Source organism: Rana temporaria, chromosome 5, assembly GCF_905171775.1.
Source record: "Rana temporaria chromosome 5, aRanTem1.1, whole genome shotgun sequence".
In the NCBI taxonomy this organism is placed as follows: domain Eukaryota; kingdom Metazoa; phylum Chordata; class Amphibia; order Anura; family Ranidae; genus Rana; species Rana temporaria.
In genome coordinates this window covers 399,795,247-399,819,384 of record NC_053493.1, presented here as the reverse complement: position 1 = coordinate 399,819,384, position 24,138 = coordinate 399,795,247, and the positions used below count along the sequence as shown (strand labels likewise).

The 24,138-nt window shown below is 39.1% G+C and overlaps 2 protein-coding genes across 3 annotated transcripts in view; both read left to right on the top strand.

The window, feature by feature from the left end:
- Positions 1–7,742, top strand: part of HHLA1 (HERV-H LTR-associating 1) — a 74,015-nt gene extending 66,273 nt beyond the window's left edge. Inside the window, exons 13-14 of the mRNA XM_040352020.1 lie at positions 1,127–1,209; positions 7,438–7,742. Of these exons, the coding sequence (XP_040207954.1) occupies positions 1,127–1,209; positions 7,438–7,481 (127 nt within the window). The 3' untranslated portion in view covers positions 7,482–7,742. The remainder of the gene's footprint in view (positions 1–1,126; positions 1,210–7,437) is intronic.
- An 11,674-nt stretch (positions 7,743–19,416) lies between these two features.
- The window catches only part of OC90 (otoconin 90), a 124,088-nt gene continuing 119,366 nt past the window's right edge, over positions 19,417–24,138 (top strand). Inside the window, exons 1-2 of one of the 2 annotated variants that reach the window (XM_040354979.1) lie at positions 19,417–19,627; positions 21,857–21,909. In XM_040354979.1, coding sequence (XP_040210913.1) covers positions 21,864–21,909 — 46 coding nt within the window. In that variant the 5' untranslated portion in view covers positions 19,417–19,627; positions 21,857–21,863. The remainder of the gene's footprint in view (positions 19,628–21,856; positions 21,910–24,138) is intronic. The other variant, XM_040354980.1, reaches the window with a different exon arrangement.

Sequence of the window (24,138 nt, the reverse complement as noted above, 5' to 3'; positions counted from 1 at the left end):
CGAATGTTTTTCAAAAAGAATAATCCTATTGAGATCTAAAATCCACTCGGGTACAATTGGCGGATAGGGAAAGGTCCACTTAAGAGGAATCTGTCTGTGAGCTACAAAAAGTTTTCTTCTTATTGTGTTGCAGATAGAGAAGGTATAGATAGACGTATCGCAGTAGCCCAGAAGACATATAAGTGGTTCAATCGAAATGTTAAAGTGGTTGTAAACCCAACCACACATCTTGCACCTACAGGTAAGCCTAGATTAAGGCTTACCTGTAGGTGCAAGAAATATCTCCTTAACCTACAAGGTTAAGGAGATATATGCTGAAAACACAGCGTCGTTGTCTACGGCGTATGCGCGCCGTTGTCTACGGCGCATGCGCGCCAAGGACAACGGCGCAGGCGCACTGAGCGATGCCGTTTTTTACCCTGGAAAATTCAGGGTTAAAGTACCAATCACCTCCGCCCAGCATCTTCTGAGTTTTGGGCACCGCTATAAAAGATGTATTAGAGTACCTGTATTGCCACATGTAGCACAGGCTGGCTCAGATTTCAGTCTGATTGCATACAAAAATTGGGGAGTTCTATAGACTCTATGGAGGATAAAAATCTGTGTCAGTCTGTGTGATGGAGAAAGACACACCCAGGGCAAGGAACGGAGAATATCGCCCCAGACCTCCTCGGGGATAGCAATTAGTGTTCCAGTTCATCTCAAAGGTGTTCAACAGGGTTGAGGTCAGGGCTCCATGCAGCCTACTGAAGTTCCTCCACTCCAGCATAAGGGCACAGTCATGCTGGAACAGAAAAATACTTTCCCCAAACTGTTGTCACTAGATTGGTTGTCGAAAATGTATTTTTTTTTACAATACCACAACACTATCCAACAACGGAGCTAAAAAATATGGAGAAATGTTCACATACTTTAGCGAATTTATGTGAGTTTGATGGTCAGTCCAAAAAAGTTTGTCTATATAGTGTATGGCCCTAAAAGTTTTAAATTGTCTCCTAACCAGATTGGGTATGTGAGGCCAACTCTAAAAATCTGTTGGTCAGTTATACCTTGAAATGTTCGAATTTTGCATAAAATGTGTGGTGTATTTATAGTTAAAAATGTGTGCTGTTTGCTGAATCTCTAGGCAATGCGTTCAGTACTATTCCTGGTACCTGAAAAATGCTACATACATCTGTGAAAGAGTTCAAAGGAATTCACAAAGGCGAAGTGAGTATTTATCCCTATAGACAATGATACATTAATTTTTAGAAAACAATATACAATTTCAATACAATACAATGTCAGACTGGCTCAGTCATACAAAGTGTTTGGGGACCTGGGTCCTGTCCCAGGGAACATGTATCAATGCAAAATAAAGTTTTAAAACTGGCCGTTTTTTCAGGAGCAGTGATTTTAATAAGTGAAACAATAAAAATGGAATATTCCTTTAAATATTGTGCCCGGGGGTTCTCTTAGTCTGCCTGTAAAGTAGTGCATCTTTCCCATGTTCATAACAGTACCACAGCAAAATTACATTTCTAAGGGAAAAAATTAAATTCAAACTGCTTGCAGCTGTAATGTATTGTAGGATCCCAGCAATATAGATTCAAATCATTGAAAAAGACGGTGTGGGTCCCCCCGCCCAGCTAAAAAAAACAAATGGTGTGGGGGTCCCCCCAAAATCCATACCAGGCCCTTCAGATCTGGTATGGATTTTAAGAACCCTGCGAGAGAGAGATTCCCCCCTCTTGAACTGTACCAGGCCACATGCCCTCAACATGGGGAGGGTGCTTTGGGGTCCCCCTCAAAAAACCCTTGCCCGGTGGTTGTGGGGGTCTGCGGGCAGGGCACTTATCGGAATCTGAAAGCCTCCTTTAACAAGGGGGCCCCCAGATCCTGGCCCCCCCTATGTGAATGGGTATTGGGTACATTGTACAGGAGACAGTTTTTGACCATTCCTTTATTAAAAAAAAAACATGTCCCGCGATGTAAATCCATCTTCAACCACAGCTCCGACAACCAAAATAAAAATGGGAAAACTCCACCTTGATGGGAGGCGTCTCCTCGATTGCAGCCTTTTCGCAATGACAGTTGTTATATAGATAAGGTGGGGCCACTCGGTGACATAACCGGGTGACCCCGCCCCTTCTGAAGTCATGTGACATCAAACGGGGCAGGGTCACACGTTTACGTCACTGGATGGCCCTGCCCTCAGCTATATAACAGCTGTCAATGCGAAAAGGCTGCAGTCGGCGGGAACGCCCACCATGGAGGTGGAGTTTTTCCGTTTTGCTTTTTTTTCTCTGGACCATTGCGCTGTGATTGAAGATGGATGGAAATTGCGGGACACTTTTTTGATGATCTCACAGTGCGTTCCACGGGTGTTCGAATTTCCCACGAAGGCTCCATAATAACTTGGATACCAGGCGGTCAATAATCTTAAAAATGGCTTTGAGCACCCAAACTGGGGAGAAAATCTCTGGTTTAGACCATAAAGAAGTATCAGTCATGTCATTATAATAATAATAATAATAAAAAAAATAAAAATACATGGCCAACAATGACCAAATTAAGATTTTTTTTTCTATTGACATATAGAAAATATAGAATGCTAATTTAACAAACTCATCCTCATCTAATGTCTACAACTTTTTCTGCTTGGTTACACTGAGGTCTTCTGTATCGGCTACCGGCAGTGTAATGTTACGATGTTCGCAGAGTACCATAACCTTTGGAAATCATTTGGATGTAATAGACATTAGTCTTCTCACTAACATGCTACAGTAGCTCCAGTAATGAACCTACTTCATTTCCTCTCCATGGCTGACTGCTTTCATCATGTCTTACATGTTCCCATCTACTGTTTAAAAGGCAGAACGAGTTACTGTAAGACTGAACAATGGTACAATGAAACAATCTAACCAGAAATTCAGTAATAACAGGTGTAGGCATTCTTATTCCTCCCTCCTTCCCTCCCCTAACTGTTGAAGGACCACACATCTCAAGGTGGACCACAAATCGCCATTCCTCAATAGCTGGCTGCTGCAAGTTCCCATATACTGTATAGAGACAGCTAAGTGCTTGGTTAGATAATGTTATGGCTATCCATTTCAAAAGAACAAGTTGTTGGTAGACTTTTGCCGCATACACACGATCGGAAACTCCGACAAGAAAACCGCAGATTTTTTTCAGACAGAATTTTGGCTCAAACTTGTGTTGCATACACACGGTCACACAAAACTCCGACCGTCAAGAAGGCGGTGCCGTACAACACTACGACGAGCCGAGAAAAATGAAGTTCAATGATTCCGAGCATTCGTCTAATTGATTCAGAGCATGCGTGTTTTTTTTGTGCGTCGGAATTGCAGACAGATGATTGGAATTCCCGACGAGAACTTTTCCCATCGGAAAATTTGAGAATCAGCTCTCAAATTTTTGCTGACGGAAATTCCGACACAAAAAGTCAGATGGAGCCTACACATGGTCAGAATTTCCGACCAAAAAGCTCACATCAAACTTTTCTTGTCGGAATTTACCTTAAAATAAAATATGATTTTCACTTTTTTTTAATGCTTTCTCCTACTGATTTTTTTACTGTTATAAACATAGAGATTTGTAAATTAGCAGCTAGAGGGAGCTCTCCATGTCTTAGTATGATTATTCTATCTTGTTGGTAAAGTATAACTAAAGGCAAAACTTTTTGTTTCGTTTTGGATATAGTGGAAAGGGATTAGAACACCTGCCAGTTTTTATTGTCATCTTTCCCCCATTAGGGAGATTCACCTTTCTATTTATTTTGTTTACTATTATATCATTGGAAGAGAAAAAAATCCCACATTTTGGGTTGTCCTCAGAATAGCAATAAAGGGGAAATCTTCCAATGGGGACACTAGTTCTGGTGACAACCAGGGATTCCCTGACTTCCTGTTTTAGCTATGGGACAGGAAGCAAATAAAAATCTCCTCCTTGGGACGCAATTGTAAAAAAATTTAACTGGGGTTATAACGATCCCTTATCCTTTCCAAAAAAATAATAATTAACAACTGTAGAGAAAAGGAAGTACAATGTGTTCAGTGACCCTGATTTACTAAAGTAATTGAGCATGTTCATTATGCAAAGTTTGTTAAGTGATAGGGATGAGCCGAACACCCCTGTTCGGTTCGCACCAGAACCTGCAAACACACCAAATGTTCGTGTGAACTTTAGAACCCCATTAAAGTCTATGGGACTCGAACGTTTGAAATCTAAAGTGCTAATTTTAAAGGCTAATATGCAAGTTATTGTCCTAAAAGGTGTTTGGGGACCTGAGTCCTGCCCCAGGGGACATGTATCAATGCAAAAAACAAGTAAAAAAACAGTTGTTTTTTCGGGAGCAGTGAATTTAATAATGCTTAAAGTGAAACAATAAAAGTGAAATATTCCTTTAAATTTTGTACCTAGGGGGGGTGTAAAGTATGCCTGTGAAATAGCGCAAGTCTCACGTACATAGAACTGTCCCTGCACAAATTGTCATTTCTGAAGGAAAAAAAGTCATTTAAAAATGACTTGCGGCTATAATGAATTGTCGGCTCTGGCAATTCAGAGAGAATTCATTCATAAAAAAAAAAAAAAAGCGTGGGGGTCCCCCAAATTCAATTACCAGGCCCCTCAGGTCTGGTATGAATATTAAGGGGAACCCCGCCGTCAATTTAAAAAAAATGATGTGGGGTCCCCCCCAAATATCCATTCCAGACCCTTCAGGTCTGGTGTGGATTTTAAGGGGAACTCCACCCCAAATTAAAAAAAAATGGCGTGGAGTTCCCCCAAAAATCCACACCAGACCCCTTATCCGAGCAAGTAACCTGGCCGGCCGCAGAAAAGAGGGGGGACGAGAGAGTGCCCCCCCTCCTGAACCTTACCAGGCCACATGCCCTCAACATGGGGAGGATGTCCCCATGTTGATGGGGACAAGGGCCTCATCCCCACAACCCTGGCCGGTGGTTGTGGGGGTCTGCGGGCGGGGAGCTTATCAGAATCTTGAAGACCCCCAGATCCTGCCCCCCCTATGTGAATTGGCAATAGGGTACATTGTACCCCTACCATTTTAACAAGGAAGTGTAAAGAATTGTAAAAGAACACACACACACCGTGGAAAAAAGTCCTTTATTAAAAAGAAAAAAAAAGCGGTGGTAATCCACTCTCGATCCCGGGGGCTCCAACGTTGTCGGTATCCAGCGACGGGTGATCTCCTCTCCGCCGGGGTCCAGCGATGAGAAGATCCATCCAGGTAAGGGATCCAGAGCGCAGCATTGCCGGCCGCCTGTCTCCACCGGAAACAGCCCAGCGAATGACGCGGCTGGAGCTAGTGACATTTCTTATATAGGTGAGATGGGGCCACTCGTCACGTGACCCTGCCCCCTCTGACGCAAGGGGGAGGCCTGGGCTTCCCCAGTGACGTAGCAGAGGGTGCGTCAGAGGGGGCGGGGTCACGTGATGGGTGGCCCCATCTCACCTAAATAAGAAATGTCACTAGCTCCAGCCGCATCATTCGCCGGGCTGTTTCCGGTGGAGACAGGCAGCCGGCGATGCTGTGCTCTGGATCTCTTACCTGGATGGATCTTCTCATCTCTGGACCCCGGCGGAGAGGAGATCACCCGTCGCTGGATACCGACAAAGTTGGAACAGAGAGTGGATTACCACCGCTGGATTTTTTTTTTCCTTTTTAATAAAGGACTTTTTTCCACGGTGTGTGTGTGTGTTTTTTTACAATTATTTAGACTTCCTTCGTGAAATGGTTGGGGTACAATGTACCCCATTACCAATTCACATAGGGGGGCCAGGATCTGGGGGTCCCCTTTGTTAAAGGGGTCTTCCAGATTCTGATAAGCCCCCCGCCCGCAGACCCCCACAACCACCGGCCAGGGTTGTGGGGATGAGGCCCTTGTCCCCATCAACATGGGGACATCCTCCTTATGTTGAGGGCATGTGGCCTGGTACGGTTCAGGAGGGGGGGGCGCTCCCTCATCCCCCCCTCTTTTCTGCGGCCGGCCAGGTTACATGCTCGGATAAGGGGTGTGGTGTGGGTTTTTGGGGGAACTCCACGCCATTTTGTTTTTAATTTGGGGTGGAGTTTCCCTTAAAATCCACACCAGACCTGAATGGTCTGGAATGGATATTTGGGGGGAACCTCACATCATTTTTTTTTAAATTGATGGCAGGGTTCCCCTTAATATCCATACCAGACCTGAAGGGCCTGGTAATTGAATTTGGGGGGACCCCCACGCTTTTTTTTTATGAATGAATTCCCTCCGAATTGCTGGGAGCCGACAATTCATTATAGTTGTGAGTCATTTTTAAATTACTTTTTTTCTTTCAGAAATGACACTTTGTGCAGAGACAGTTCTAAGTACGGGAAACATGCGCTATTTCACATGCATACTTTACACCCCCCCAGGTACGAAATTTAAAGGAATATTTGGTATTGGCGGGGATCCAAGTCAGATCCCTGTTCATTGAAAGTCAGATGTATGTCGGCTGCAAGACGCAGGGCAAAGTCAGATCCAAAGTAGGATGGCTGTAGTATCGTACCAGTGTGAACCCAGCCTCAAAAGCATCTTCCTGTTTACTTTTTGTCATCCACATAATGCATTTGGGGCAGCATCGGCTTTAATGCCTATTTTCCGCCTATATGTGTACATGGACGGGTTATTGTAGCTCCTATAGTTGTTCCAGATCTTAATCCTACATGTTTCGCCAAATGGCTTCCTTAAGGACAAAAGTGGTTTTGTGGCTACTATATGAATTGTATAATATTGGTTTTATGTACCCTTGCAACTTTAATAAATTGTGATTTTATTACATTTGGTATGTCCTTGTAATAATTGCACCTATAAAGTCCCATCCCCCTACTCTGTATTCTCTATACTTTTACGGGGACGTTAGTGCTATAACATGGTATTTTTAAATTTCACTTAACTACATATAGATGTTTTTTTCTTAATGCTTTAATAACTTCAGAGACCACATTTTAAATAAATGTATCATATTAGTTAGAAGACAATTCCAAAGCCAAATTTGCAATTTATTGGTAAAGAAGTTGACTTGGTGAGCTTCATGCCTCATAGATTGTTGTATCTAAATATTGATTTAAACATAAAATCTATCACAAAATAATAGTAAAATATTATATTATGGTTTAAAATAAAATAAAATAAAATACAATACATGAATAATTATTTTGTTGTATCAAATAAAAATCAAAAAATACTTTAATAAACATTTAAAATAATATCAATAAGTTTCTAATACATTGTTACTATATGCAGAACAGTTATCATAGTGCTTGATAAATAAATTAAATTCAAACAGTAATTTTAAAAAGACAAATAAAAGCTAAATAACTCATGACTTTGCTACCTGCTCTGAAGTTTTGCTTTTTTTCTTTCTTTCCTTTTTTTTTTTTTTTTTTTTTTACAGCTTTAAAGCAAAAATGTATCGCACACATCTGCAAATCCATCTAAATTCCTGTGGGAAAATGTCGGGATATCACATTACTTGAAAAAATTTAAGTTATTTAATTATAACACCCTGAAGCCAAGCATTGAATATTTCTTTTTTAAATAATTACTGAACTACTGATAAGAACTGCTTATGATAAACTTAACAGTTTGAAATTACTGTTAATATAAATTACCGTTGTAAACAATTTTATGGTTAAAATTTTAGATTGAATTAGAGTTTAGTAATAATATTTTTAAACATATCCTAATTGTCATTTTTAAACTGCCTAAAATGTGTTTCTAAACCAGTTATAACATATAAATAAAATATTTTTTTTCATTCATTTTTTTCTGCGTATTTTTTTTGTTATTACGTTATCTTTATTCCTGCATCAATCCGAAAATAATGACATCAGACTAGAAAGGGTGGATTTATAAATATTGAAGAATACATTTAGTATAACACCTAATTTCAAAAATTGATTTTAAAATTTGAATTTAAAATGTTACAACCAAAAACGGAAATGTATTATATTGGGATTGTATGTGATAGACCAACACAAAGTGGCACATAATTGTGAAGAGGAAAAATGATAAATGGTTTTCATTTTTTTTTTACAAATAAGTATATGAAAAGTGTGGCGTGCATTTGTATTCAGCCCCCTTTACTCTGATACCCCTAACTACAATCTATTGGAACCAATTACCTTCAGAAGCCATCGAAATTAGCAAATAGAGTCCACCTGTGTGTAATTTAATCTCAGTATAAATACAGCTGTTCTGTGAAGCCATCAGAGGTTTGTTAGATAACCTTAGTGAACAAACAGCATCATGAAGGACAAGAAACACACCAGACAGGTCAGGGATAAAGTTGGAGAAGTTTAAAACAGGGTTAGGTTATAAAAAAAATATCCCAAGCTTTAAACATCTCACAGAGCTCTGTTCAATCCATCATCGGAAAATGGAAAGAGTATGACACAACTGCAAACCTACCAAGACATGGCCGTCCACCTAAACTGACAGGCTGGGCAAGGAGAGCATTCATCAGAGAAGCAGCCAAGAGGCCCATGGTAACTCTGGAGGAGCTGCAGAGATCCACATCTCAGGTGGGAGAATCTGTCCAAATGACAAATATTAGTCGTGCTCTCCACAAATTTGGCCTTTATGGAAGAGTGGCAAGAAGAAAGACAGTTTACGAGAAGCCATGTGGGAGACACAGCAAACATGTGGAAGAAGGTGTACTGGTCAGATAAGACCAAAATTTTACTTTTTGCCTAAAAGCAAAACACTATGTGTGGGGGAAAACTAACACTGCACATTACACTGGACACTCCATCCCCACTGTGAAACATGGTGGTGGCAGCATCATGTTGTGGGGATGCTTTTCTTCAGCAGGGACAGGGAAGCTGGCCCGCCCTTTGGGGGATCAGGAAGGATTTTTTTCCCCCTGTCGCTGCAGATTGGCATAGCACGGCTAGGGTTTTTTCACCTTCCTCTGGATCAAACGGGGAGGGAAGGTTTAGCAAGTTGGGCCACCCACTTGAAATCCTCCTTCCCATCGTCACTGAATTACCTCCCCGATCAACATTATCTTCCCCGGCGGTTCTGCGATTATGGTGAAACTGAGATACTCTGCAGAAACCATTTGGGGGCTAAAACCATCCGCCTCAATACTACCAGCCTTCACCAAAAAAGCTCTAAGGAGTGAGCAACTGTTGAGAATCGATCAACGATCGACAGTCAAAAATGACACGCACTCACCCCAGCCAAAGCACATATCATGTGCTTTGGTCAACACAAGATCAGTAGTAAGACACCGACAAGAAATCCATGATTTCATCCTACAACACAATTTAGATTGCCTCTTTATCACAGAAAGCTGGTTAACAGTTCTAGGAGAACTGGTGCCTGAGAATTACCGCATTCTAACTGAAAACAGAGTGGGGCAAAGAGGAGGAGGCCTGGCGGTGATCCTCAAGACTCACCTCTCGATCACTAAACCAGACCTACAGACCTCACTTCCATTCATGGAAACCCTCACTCTGCAACTGCAAACAAATCCCCAGGACACCGTTCACATACTACTCTGCTATAGACCACCTGGTCCAAAAACGCACCTTCTCACATCATTGACAGAGTTCATCTCCACCTATACCCTAAACATCAAACACCTCCTGCTGCTCGGGGATTTCAACCTCTGGGCCAACTCCTCACAGGACCCCCGTCGCCGACGCCTGCATTGACCATTTGGAAGGATTAAGTCTGCAGCAACTAGTATGTGGGCCCACACATGCTTCAGGTCACACGCTCGATCTCATTTTCAGACAAGATTTGGAAATTAACATTCTGGAAAATGAGCCCCAACCATGGACAGATCACCATGCGATTAAATTCATAATTACTGAAAATGCCCCCTCAAAAAAGACGATAAAAACGGTGACAACACACTGGACTAGATCTCAGAAGAAGCTCTACTCGGAACTCTTCAAAACTACATTAGGGAACAAAATAAAAACAATCCAACAACATCAAACAGCCACAGAAACACTTCACACCATCAACAAGGCTCTACTACAGTCAGCAGACTTAGTAGCGCCAAAACGCAAAACATGCATCCGCAAAAACAACTCCAGCTGGTTTAACGACCAGCTGGCGTTGCTAAAGCAAGAGCGCAGAAGAGCGGAAGCAGCTTGGAAAAGAAGCTCTTCAGAGGAAAACCACTCCATTTATAAGACAATAACCAAGAAATACCACAAAAATCTTTATAGCCAAAAAAAAATAATTTTTCCAATATCATCACTAATGCCCTAAATCGCACCCGCAAACTCTTCAATCTAGTCACCCAGACCATGAACCCAGTCTGTCTAGAAGCCCCCAATTCTGACTCGGAATCGGATTATTTCATTAACAAAATTGAAAAGATCCGTGAAAGTATTCAGTTAAACAAAACCTCCATCAACCCCTCCCTAAATCCCAAATCTAATACCCACATAAATCCGCCGCAATCAACTAAACTCACCCTAAAACCCATTTCCATCGATGCCACTAAAAATATCATTGGTACTCTGCGAAATAGCACAGCGCCTAATGATATCATCCCCACTAAACTGCTGAAAGAATGTGCCGATATTTTGGCACCAGCTAGCACGCAGCTCATAAACCAATCATTCAAGGAGGGCATGGTGCCAACCTTGCTGAAAGAAGGCATAATCAAACCAATTCTAGAAAAAAACACCCTCGACCCCAAAGACCCATAACAGGCCTAAATGTTTTCTCCAAGATAATGGAGAAAGAAGTTGTACAACAGCTACAACATCATTTAGACACCCATAAATTACTCGATCCGTTTCAATCGGGTTTCCGTCCTGGTCACGGGACAGAAACAGCACTTCTCAAAATATGGGATGACGCTCTCGAGGCAGCAGACGAAGGAGAATCTTGTCTTCTGGTACTGTTGGACCTAAGCGCAGCGTTTGACACGGTAGACCACAAATTATTACTGACTCGGCTAGTTGAAGTAGCCAAGGCGCGGAATGTGATTTATCTTGGTTCGCCTCCTTCCTGGAAAACCGATCACAAACAGTGAAATTGGGACCTTTCACTTCTGAAAAACACACGGTGTCATGCGGAGTCCCTCAGGGATCCCCTTTGTCGCCTGTTCTGTTCAATATCTATCTTTGCCCTATTTTTGAAATCATCAGTAACCAGAAGTTACTTTACCACTCTTATGCAGATGACACACAATTGTACTTTTGCATCTGCAACAAAAAGGATCATTATCTCGGACTAGAGAAATGCCTTACTTTGATAGAAAGCTGGATGACAAAGAGTTATCTTAAACTCAACGGCTCAAAAACAGAACTTCTCCTGTTTCGCGCCAATCGAACGAATCATCCCGCAACAACATGGACACCCCCGCCCATTCTGGGTAAAACCATCACCCCTAGCACCAAAGTCAAAAGTCTCTGAGTAATTTTTGACACCAACATGACAATGGATGCACAAATAGGGTCAGTAGTCAGCGGATCGCACCATCTGATGCGCCTACTACGCAGACTCACCCCCTTTATCCCAAAAGAAGACATAGCTGTCGTGGTAGGAACAATTATCAACTCCAGATTTGACTATGCAAATGCCCTCTATCTCGGACTCCCCAAATACCAAATCACTCGTCTGCAAGTCGTTCAAAATACGACCGCTCGACTTGTGACTGGGAAAAAAACATGGGAATCAATCTCACCTTCACTGAGATCCCTTCATTGGTTGCCAGTAAAAGACAGAATTGCTTTCAAGGCACTCTGCCTAACGCACAAGTGTATTCAAGGAAATGCCCCCCAATATCTATGCGAAAAACTAAAAGCTCATAACCCCAATCGCGTTCTGCGATCTACCAACCAAAATCTACTCCAGATACCCAAAGCCAGATACAAGTCCAAAGGAGAACGAAGATTTGCAGTCCAAGGACCTAGACTGTGGAACGCTCTACCAACCAGCATCCGACTTGGAGGTGAACTACTTGGCCTTCAGAAGAAAAATCAAAACCCACCTCTTCTCAGGGAAAAAGGTTCACGCAGGGAATGGTTACCAAGCGCCCAGAGGCGATTCAGTTCGCATGTGTTGCGCTGTATAAGTTTCCCACTCGCTCACTGAGGCCCCATACACACGACCAGTTTCCTCGGCAGAATTCACCTTCCGACTGAGTTTCTGGCTGAATACTGCCGAGAAACCCGGCCATGTGTACACTTTCGGCCGAGGAAGCCGACGAGGACCTCGGCGAGGAAATAGAGAACATGTTCTCTATTTCCTCGTTGTTCTATGGGAGCTCTCGGCCCGCCGAGGTCCGCGGCGGCTTCAGGGCTGAACTGGCCGAGGAACTCGATGTGTTTGGCACGTCGAGTTCCTCGGCCGTGTGTACGGGGCCTCAGAGTTGATAGGAAGATGGATGGAGCCAAATACAGGGCAATCTTAGAAGAAAACCTGTTAGAGTTTGCAAAAGACTTGAGACTGGAGTGGAGGTTCACCTTCCAGCAGGACAACGACCCTAAACATACAGCCAGAGCTACAATGGAATGGTTTAGATCAAAGCATATGCATGTGTTAGAATGGCCCAGTCAAAGTCCAGACCTAAATCCAATTGAGAATCTGTGGCAAGACTTGAAAATTGCTGTTCACAGACGCTCTCCATCCAATCTGACAGAGCTTGAGATATTATACATAGAAGAATGGGCAAAAATGTCCCTCTCTAGATGTGTAAAGCTGGTAGAGACACCCCCAAAAAGACTTGTATCAGTAATTGCAGAGAGAGGCGGTTCTACAAAGTATTGACTTTGACTATACAAATGCACACCACACTTTTCACATATTTATTTGTAAAAAAAAATTAAAACCATTTATCATTTTCCTTCCACTTCACAATTAGACATGTGCACAGCAAAAATTTTCGTTTATTTCTGTTTCGTTTCTGTTCGTTTATCGTGATTCGTAACAAGTCGTAATTTCGTAAGACGTTAGTTATCGTATTCGTACTCTTTAGTATTTTCGTAACACTCTTTTTTCCGTTTCCGTTTTTTTCTGTTAGTTTATTTTTCGTTGAATCGAGATTCGTATTTTCGTTATATTTTGTATTCTGCCGCGTTCGTATTTTTAAAATGATTTTATTCGTTCCTTCGTTTTTACGTTAGTTTAATTTTCGTTGTTTTGTTATTCGTATTTACATTATATTTTCCATCATGCCGCATTCGTATTTTCGTAAAGAAATATATTTTCGTTGCTTTATGATCATTCGTATTTTCATGTCTAATTTCCTTTGATTGTAAAAACGTACTTTTGTAGATTTTATTGCATTCGTAATTCTGTTAGAATACATTTTACGTTTATTCGACACACTACTGGTCGTAATTTTGTAATTCGGATTTTACTGTAAATGACTTGACTGTCTTAGCACACACACCCTGTCTAGAATGAAGTCTGACGTAGAAGAAAACTAAAATATGTCAGATATTACAAATACAAATCTAGAAATTAGATGCACTGCAGTCTAACACAGAAAAAGACACAATGAGCCAGGAGGTAATGAGAAAGAAGCTCATTGGGGGAAGGAACAAACCTCTTCAGAGGAAAGGGACAGCGCTCAGTGGCTATTGGTCAATGTCCAGAAATATTTCAGTACTAACGAAAGCTAATTTACATTATTTTGTATTTTCGTTGTTTTCATTTCAGTTTTCCGAAGATCCGTAATTTATTTTTCGTTAGTTTTGATTTTCGTTTTTTAGTCTTTGTTCGGCATTTCGTTTTCTTTTCGGTCTTCGAATATTAGTAAGTTTGCATTTTCGTTCATTTTGTTTTTCGTAATTATTTTTTTTTTTTGGGTTCGGTATTTTCGTTGTTTCTATGTTTTCGTTTCTTTCTTCTTTCGTATCTTCGTTGTTTTCCATATTCGTTATTTTGAAAATATCGTTATTCGTTATTAATTGCGCTAAACCATTCGTTCATTCGTATGTTAACGAATCAACTAAAATAACGAAAAATGACGGAAAACGTATTCGTAACCTAAAAGATTGCACATGCCTATTCACAATTATGTGACGCTTTGTGTTGGTCTATCACATAAAATCCCAATAAAATACATTTACATTTTTGGTTGTAACATGACAAAATGTGGAAAATTTCAAGGGGTATGAATACTTTTTCAGGGCACTGTATCTGTTAATTCATTCTCCGGTGGTTATCTGCATATGAAAAATGGGATAGACATTCTCTGCTTAGTGACTGCTGAGAAAATCTCACTCACTGCACTACGGGGAGAAGTGACCACTTCTATTTTTTATTGTTAAAGCTTAACCACTTGCAGACTTGCCTGCCTGCAATGTACTGTGGATGGGCGGCCCACAAAGGCAAAGCAATGAACGCCGATGCCTGCTTCCGGGTTTGGGGCGTGTGTATGTGCGCCCTCCCGCCAACACCCGCTGTGATTGTACACAGAGGGAGCCTGTCAGCAGATCCCTGCCAATGATTCACAGCCAGGACCTGTTGATCGGATGTGTCCAATCACGGCCCAGAACTCTGTGTGAGGGAACGATCTCTGTTTCTCATCCCTTAAAAGCAGGGATAAGAAACAAAGAGATCTGTAGTAAGAAACTGCACACATTACACAAAGTTAGGTACACATTTAACCCAGTGCCCGAGGGCCCAAATGGTCATTCCGCCCCTGGGTGACAGTGTATAGTATTATCACTGATCACTGTATTAGTGTCACTGGTGATTTCAGTGGCAGTTACTGTAGTCAGTCCCCCCTCAGTGTCAGTGTTAGTTATAGATTGCCTACCACACTATTCCAGTCCCATTATAAGTTACTGATTACCGCCATTAGTAGTATAAAAAAATATAAAAAAATTCCAGTATTTATACCATGTTTTGTAGACGCTATAACTGTCTCACAAGCCAATCAATATACACTTATTGGGATTTTTTTATAATCAAAGACATGTAGCAGAATATATTTGGGCCTAAAATGATAAAGAGAGGTGATTTTTTTTTTTTTTTATTATTGGATATGTTTTATAGCAGAAAGTGAAAAAATATGTTTTTTTTCCCCCAAAATGTCAGTCTTTTTTTTGTTTATAGCGCAAAAAATAAAAAACACAGAGGTGATCAAATACCACCAAAATAAATCTCTGTTAAAATAAAAAATAAAAATATCATTTGAGTACAGAGTTGTATGACAAGCTTATTTAAGGACCGGATGGATTTACCCCCTTAATGACCATGCATTTTTTTTGCGATACGGCACTTTGTCGCTTTAACTGACAACTGCATGGTCGTGTGACACTAAACAAACAAAATGTACCTTTTTACCCACATATAGAGCTTTCTTATGGTGGTATTTGATCACCTCTTTGTTTCCTCTTTTTTTTTTTTTTTTGCGCTATAAACAAAAAAAGACCAACAATTTAGAAAAAAAACAATATGTTTTACTTTTTGCTATAATAAATATCCCTCCAAAAAAAAATCACAATAAGCGTATATTGATTGGTTTGTGTAAAAGTTATAGCGTCTACAAAATAGGGGATAGATTTATGGCATTTTTATTATTATTTTCTTTAAGGAGGAGGGGGTCCTTTGTAGGTTCACCTTAGACCCCTTTCACACTGGGGCGTTTTTCAGGCATTTTTTGGCTAAAAATAGTGCCTGTTAAGCGCCTGAAAAGCGTCTGTCATGCCTCCCCAGTGTGAAAGCCAGAGTGCTTTCACACTGGAGCGATGCGCTGGCATGGCGTTAAAAATAAAAACCCCGCAAGCAGCGTCTTTGGGTCGGTGAAGGAGCGTCGAAAACACAGCTCCTCCACCGCTCCTGCCCATTGAAAAGAATGTGCACCACTGCCGAAGCACCTGCAAAGCGCCTTGGCAGCGGCGCTGCATGGGCGCATTTAACCCTTTATTCTGCCTCACACTAAACCACTGCAGTTGCTGTGCGAATGGGCCCTGGGAGTTTTTCAGGCAGAAGGGTAGTGATGTACAGTCAGTCTTAAATACAGCTAAGCAGAAAGCACAGACATCTTTTGTAGAAAGAACAAATATGGCTGCTTACATGTGTATAAATTTAGAAACCATGAATATAATAAATAAATATTTATAAATCCTTAACGTAATAAATGTAAAAAAATAAAATATATTTAAAAATACTTTATTAATCCCAAAGGGAAATTGTAAAAAAAAAAAAAAAAACTTAAGATATTAAAGAGATTTACAGACAAAATTACATTAACAACAAATTTAAAATATACATTTTTATCTACCTTCTTTAATTTTGCGATCAATAGTCTCCCCTTATTTATTCTAATTCTAAATTCTAAACTGTACATGTCTCTGCCAGGTGGATTCACCTTCTTTATTTGTCCTGGTGACAGAAAGTGATGGGAAATTCAACAGTTTACATTTTGTTAGGAAAGAAGAGTTGATGGCACATCTTCTAATTGGGACACTTCATTTGGTGGTGTTCTGTCAAGTCCTCCAATCCGTCAGAAACGCCAACCGCTTAACTTTTGATTTTTTTAAAACCAGCAGTAATTGCAGTTTTTGACAAATTGGTGGTTGGACACAACACTGGCAACCAAATAGAATCCGGTGCAGGATATTATGAGCGGAGATTCTTAGGCCGCGTACACACGATAGAATAGCCAGAGGACAGTGGTCTGAAGGACTGTTTTCATCGGTCAAAACCGATCGTGTGTGGGCCCCATGTAAAACAGACGCTGGCGATGGTTGCTGGAACCGGTCATACCTCGGGGCTGCGGACTAAAAAATTGTCTGAACGCATCGGTCAGACGGCCACCTTCTCCACCGCTCCTTCTGTGACTCACCGAAGCCTCAGCAACACGTTGTCCAGGATCAGGATTTGGTAACCATCTGTAGTTTGCACCTAAACCTACTTGGTGTGTACTGCACGTGTGCTCTGTAGTTTGCACCTAAACCTACACACCAAGTAGCTACAGGCAAATGTGACAGCGGAGGGGGGGAGGAACCGGAAAAGCGGAAGTTCCATTTTTGGGTGAAACTCCGCTTTGAGGTAAAGAAGCTGAGAAACCACTAGAGTTGAGGTAGGAGTCAGGGCTGCTATTAGAAATCACAGGGCCCTGTACAGCCTACCTGTCAGCTCCCCCCCCCCCACCCCTGAGTATATAAAAAAAAAAAATCACAAAAAATACACTAAAACTATTTTTAGTGGACAAAAACATAACAGATAACCTGTGTGAATTAGCCCTTTCTTAATTGTTTATTATATTTAAAAAATATGTATATAATTTTTTTTTAAAAGTTAACATTTTCAAAACTATTTTATTTTACAATTTCTAAAATGATTTATTATGTTTAGGAGGGGGGCATCACAGTGACAGGGGGGGCACACGGGTGGGTGGGTCAGAAGCAGGCAGAACAGGGAGGAGCCGGCGGGAGAGAATCCAGCTTTCAGCTGCTGCAGAGCGCCACACAGGGAATCCTTCTGTAATTCCCCCTGCTGCTCGGGCCCCTCTGTGTGCATGGGCCCCCTACAGGAGGACTGGTGGTCCTCCCCTATCAGCGGCCCTGGTAGGAGTATATCAAGGATATAGTACCAGGGGCTTCTGGGGGGAGGGGTGCAGGTGAAATTTGAATTTGAATTTCTCTTGCTTGTGATTTAGCTACCATATTTATCGGCGTATACCGCACACTTTTTTGCCCTTAAAATCAGGGCAAAATCGTGGGTGCGCGATATACGCCGATACATGCTTCCCGCGCTGAGTTTGAACTGCGCCGCCGACATATACCGAGCGCAGTACACTTGGGTACATTCGGCCAGGCTCGGCTTCGCTCGCGGTCACGCCGAACATGCCCGAGTGTACTGCGCTCGGTATATGTCGGCGGCGCAGTTCAAACTCAGTGCGGGGATTCGACTGAGAGACAGCGCGGAAGGACACCACCGAGGCCGCAGACGGACGCCGGACCGGACAAGGCCGCCGATGAACGCCGGGCAAGACACCAACGAGGGGCATTCAAACTGTAAGTATTTTTTTTTTCAAAAATTTCCCTTCTAGGTTGGGGGTGCGCGCTATACGCGGGTGCGCGCAATACCCCGAAAATACGGTCATTTTTACAAAGGGAATTTTCACCACATTCATTAAGCTAAGGGAGCATTTCCTTGTAAAGAGAACAAACTACCCGTATTTATCGGCGTATAACACGCACAGGTGTATTCAGGAAAAATAAATTCCACAGCCCCCTGCGTATAACACGCAGGCACAGTTTACCCTCTGTTTTCAGGGTAAAAAAGTGAGTGTTATACGCCAATAAATACAGTATTTGCCTTTAGTAAATCAACCCGTCTTTGGGACAGGACGTGAAGGAAAATCTCCTCAAACGGACATAGCAAAAAAAAAAAAAAAAGCTTTGACAAAGATTTAGCTAATAAGAAAAATGTAGCTATATATAAAATTAAATATAAAGTTAGGGGCAGATCCACACAGCGAGTACGCCGGCGTATCTACAGATACGCCGGCGTACTTTAAAATTTCCCGCGTCGTATCTTTGTTTTGAATCCTCAAAACAAGATACGACGGCATCTGGGTTAGATCCGACAGGTGTACGGCTTCGTACGCCTTCGGATCTAAGATGCAATTCTTCGGCGTCCGCTGGGTGGCGTTCCCGTCGTTTTCCGCGTCGAGTATGCAAATTAGCTATTTTCGACGATCCACGAACGTACGCGCGGCCGTCGCATTCTTTTACGTCGTCTCTAGTCGGCTTTTTACGGCGTATAGTTAAAGGTGCTATTTGGTGGCGTACTCAATGTTAAGTATGGCCGTCGTTCCCGCGTATCATTTTAAATTTGTTTTTTCGTTTGCGTAAGTCGTCCGTGAATCGGGCTGGACATAATTTTCGTCTACGTCATTTAGCGCAATGCACGGCGGGAAATTTAGAGACGGCGCATGCGTAGTTCGTTCGGTGCGGGGATGCGCTTCATTTAAATGAAACACGCCCCCTACTCGCCGATTAGAATTAGGCGCCTGTTACGCCGCGAGAGATACGGCGCAAATTCTTTCAGGATTCAAACCAAAAAAAGTAAGTTACGGCGGCGTAGCGTATCTCAGATACGCTGCGCCGGGGCAGATCTTTGTGGATCTGCCCCTTAGTGAGCAGAAATAAAAATGTTATATTATTTTAAACTTCACATTGCACTATAACTAAAAAAAACATTTTCTAAAAAAAAAAAAACACATACATTAAACACGGGATGTTAGTCCTTGGATGGGCCATGTACATCTCACATATCTGTCATCATTAAGGGTTACCTGACCACCTCATTAACCTCTCCGCAGCTTTCACATAGAGCCTCTGTAGCAGGTGGAGAACAATAGCACAATTGTTATTTAATTAGTAGCTAAGTATCGAGTCATACTGGAGAGCAATGAACGGTATTCACAATAGAGCCCTTTAATATAGAAGGTCTAGATATATTATTAAGAGCATATTGACCTTCAGGTATTTTGTGAAAAGGATTACTTTATGAATGTTGAACCGAGTTAAAAGAGATGGTCACATGGGTCCGGTACACAACAAAGTTTATATAAGCCACTACATCCTGTGCTGTTTATAAGACACTTGCCCTCCAACTTAAGGCTCTTGGGTAAAATTTTAAAGGTAAGACATTTCACCGTTTTTATTATAGACAATAATTATACATATTATTTTTTATGATAGACACGAACACATATTTTATTTGCTATTGTTAAAAAATTAGCACATCATAAACAATGATGCGTTTAGAGGAAAAACTATTTAGAAAAAAAATATTTATACAGTTTTTCCCTTTATTTTATATTCAGTTTGTTTTTATTAGTTTTATCGAGTGTGCCGATAACATTTTAATGTATCCACAGTAAAGCTTATTTCAGGGCCTTCCTTTTTTTTTTTCTTTTAACAAAACATATATATTTTTAATTGAAACATTTAATTTATCATTAACATTTAATCATCCTTTAAAAAAAAAAAATGATACACAACTATTATTATTATTACTATTATGTTTTTACTAGGCTTTGTTTTGTAGAGAAAAATACAGAAAAGATTGTTTTCATTTTTTCTCAAAAAAATTGTCTTTAAATAAATTATTATTATTATGTTTTTTTTAAAAGGGCTTTAAATTAATTTTGTAGGAAAAAATACAGAAAACATATTTAGAATTTTTTTGTAAAAAAAAATGCCTTCAAATAAAACAAATAACACAATATTTAACTGTATTATTAAAAGTGTGCATAATTCTTAGTTCATTACCTGTTTTTTTCCCGAAATGGGTGATAAAATAGATATATTTACCTATATCTATAGATATAGATATCAATATATCTATAGATATAGATATCAATATATATATATATATATATATATATATATATATATATATATATATATATATATATATATATATATATATATATATATATATATACATATATATCAATATATATATATATATATATATATATATATATATATATATATATATTAATACAGCATATAAATTATATTTCTTATATATATATATATATATATATATAAATATAAATATAAATATAGATATATAAATAAATGGATATATCTATCTATCTATCTATCTATCTATCTATCTATCTATATATATATATATATATATATATATATATATATATATATATATATATATATCCTATCTATCTATCTATATATTAAAAATACAGCATATAAATTATATTTTCTTATTTTTATATATATATATATTTATTTATTTAAATATATATATATATATATATATATATATATTAATATTTATATATATATATATATATATATATATATATATATATATATGAACGTAAAATTTAAGTTGTGTATATATATATGCTGTATATATATATATATATATATATATATATATATATATATATATATATGAACGTAAAATTTAAGTTGTGTATATATATATATATATATATATATATATATATATATATATATATATATATATATATACAGCATATAAATTATATATATATATATATGAACGTAAAATTTAAGTTGTGTATATATATATGCTGTATATATATATATATATATATATATATATATATATATATATATATATAAACGTAAAATTTAAGTTGTGTATATATATATATATATATATATATATATATATATATACAGCATATAAATTATATTTTTTTATTTTTATATATATATATATATATATATATATATATATATATATATATATAAATATCTATCTATATATATATATATATATATATATATATATGAATAAATAAATATATATATAAAAATACAACCTAAATTTTACGTTCTTATATATATATATATTATTATATTATATATATATATTATTATTTTTAATTTATATATATATATATATATATATATATATATATATATATATATATATATATATATATACATATACATATATATATATATATATATTAAAAAATAAGAAGGTAAAATTTAAGTTGTATTTATATAATATATATATATATATATATATATATATATATATATATATATATATATATATATATATATATATATATATATATATATATAAAAATACAGCATATAAATTATATTTTCTTATTTTTATATATATATATATATGATATATATTTGAATAAATAAATATATATATATATATAAAAATACAACCTAAATTTTACGTTCTTAAATATATATATATATATACACACATGAATGTCGAATAGTAAAGTTGCTATATTACCCAGAAACATTTGCAGAGAATGTTGCGCTTACACAATTTTTACTAAACAAAAAAAAAATCTTTACTAACTAAATGATATATTATCATGTTTTGTTTGTTAGGCAGACAATGATTATTTTACATCTGATGAGTTTTTTGATGCTTTTGCAGTTTGGTAAGTTAAACTATATACTTTTATGCTATCATAAAATATACCTGTACTTGCTCTAAGAAAATAACGAACGGCGTTCATAATAAATATTACAAATAATAGTAAAATTGATGTTCTGTTATTTCAAAATATTCTGTGATTGTTTTATTAAAATATCACATTTAGAGACATTTCGATGTTGTAGTAGCTAAAATAGCGTTACACGCAGAATGTTTTCGGCTCCATTCACACCTAAGCATAGTGCAGCGACAGCTGCCACCCTGCGTTTTTTTTTTTACCTTTTTTGTATTTTATTTTGTGGCGTGCTTTTAGAGCAGAACCATTAATTTTAATGGGCCTCCCTCCGCTCCCAAAAAAAAAACACTCCGAAGAAGCTCATGTAGCAAATGTTGGCACAGTGCCAGGAGCGTTTGGCGGTGCGATTTTTGCTGTGATTTTTAGCGCGTTATGACGCTCGTCAGTCGCTGCAATATTGCACTGCGTTTGTGGTGCTATTAAGAAATAAAATAAAGGCCTTGCAAATGCGCACAATTCTGGAATCGCGGGCAGAATCGCGCAATTCCGCCCACGATTCCAGTATGCTCAGGTGTGAGCGGAGCCTGTTTTTACACTTTTTAATTTTTTTTCCGTAAGTTTTTTTTAAGTTAAAGAAGCATACAGAAATGTTTTAATTCATTTGGTGAGCAGTAAGAATGTTTTCTTGATAAGGACAATGGCCGTTGGTATCATGTGAAGGCATCTTCTTTGGCCTTTGTGAGCTTCAGTGAGGGTCATTTTGCAATTTTTTATTGTACTACTTTTTACTTTCACCATTGTAAACTTCTTGTTGAAAAGCATTTGTTCTCCACTGAAGGATGGGGGGAGGGATAGGGCTCATGTGATCTTTTACAATCGTACATTGCCTTTTGTAGGAGCTTGGTGGGAATTTTATAAGTGAGCCCAGTGGAGAGTTACATTTTTTTTTCTAGAAAGAAACCTAAATGTATATTGAAGAATAACTAATAATAGATCTGTGATAGAGTAAGATTTGTCATCTGTTAAAATGTTTAGCCTCCTGGAACGCTGTTGGTGAACTATAGTCTTTTTACAGCTTTTAGATATATTGGGCCAGATCCACATAGAAATGCCCAGGCGCAGCGTATCAGAGATACGCTACGCCGCCGTATCTTACCTGGCTCTAAGTCGAATCCAGGAAGATTTTCGCGCCATAAGTTACGGCGGCGTAGTGTATTTCTGGCGACGTATTTCAAATTGGGCGGGTACGGGGCGTGATTCATTTAAATGAAGCGCGTCCCCGCGCCGTTTGAACTGCGCAAGCTCCGTTTTGAAATTTCCCGCCGTGCATTGCGCTAAATCACGTCGCAACAACGTAATTTTTTTAACTTCGACGTGACTTACGTACATCCCTATTCACGGACGACTTACGCAAAAAAAAAAAAAAAATTGGACGCTGGAACGACGGCCATACTTTAACATGGCATGTGTATCTATACGCCACAGAATAGCAGGTTTAACTATACGCCGGGAAAAGCCGACTAGCGACGACGTAAGAGAATGTGACGGCCGCGCGTACGTTCGTGGATCGTCGTAAATAGCTAATTTGCATACCCGAAGCGGGAAAACGACGGGAACTCCACCCAGCGGACACCGAAGTATTGCATCTTAGATCCGAAGGCGTATAAGGACGTACGCCTGTCGGATCTAACCCAGATGCCGTTGTATCTTGGTTTGAGGATTCAAACTAAAGATACGACGCGGGTAATTTGAAAGTACGCCAGCGTATCAGTAGATACGCCGGCGTACTCTCACTGTGGATCTGCCCCACAGTTTTTGGGTATAGGTGGTAATTGTTCAGGTACCTTGGGGGCAGCCATATTTGTCCATTACATATAAAGGCTCGACTTCCTTCTTAACACTACTGCACAGTGATTGTACTTTACTCCTCTTTTTCGGTGCTTAGCTATGGTTCAGATCCATAGGCGTGCGCATGGGGTGTGTCAGGTGTGCCCAGGCACACCCTAATCACCCTGTGCAGCATAGATCCCCCCTGTTTTAGGATTAACAGGGGAAGGGGCCGGTAAATATGTAATTTACTGTTCCTTTCTCTTTCTGAATGAACACAGTGGGCGATCGGTCGTGTGTGTTTGAGCGTTGGGGTGCCCACCCTAATGCAATAGGCTACGCATACCAATGTTCAGATCAGACCTGGTTGAAAACAACTCTCTGTAAGGC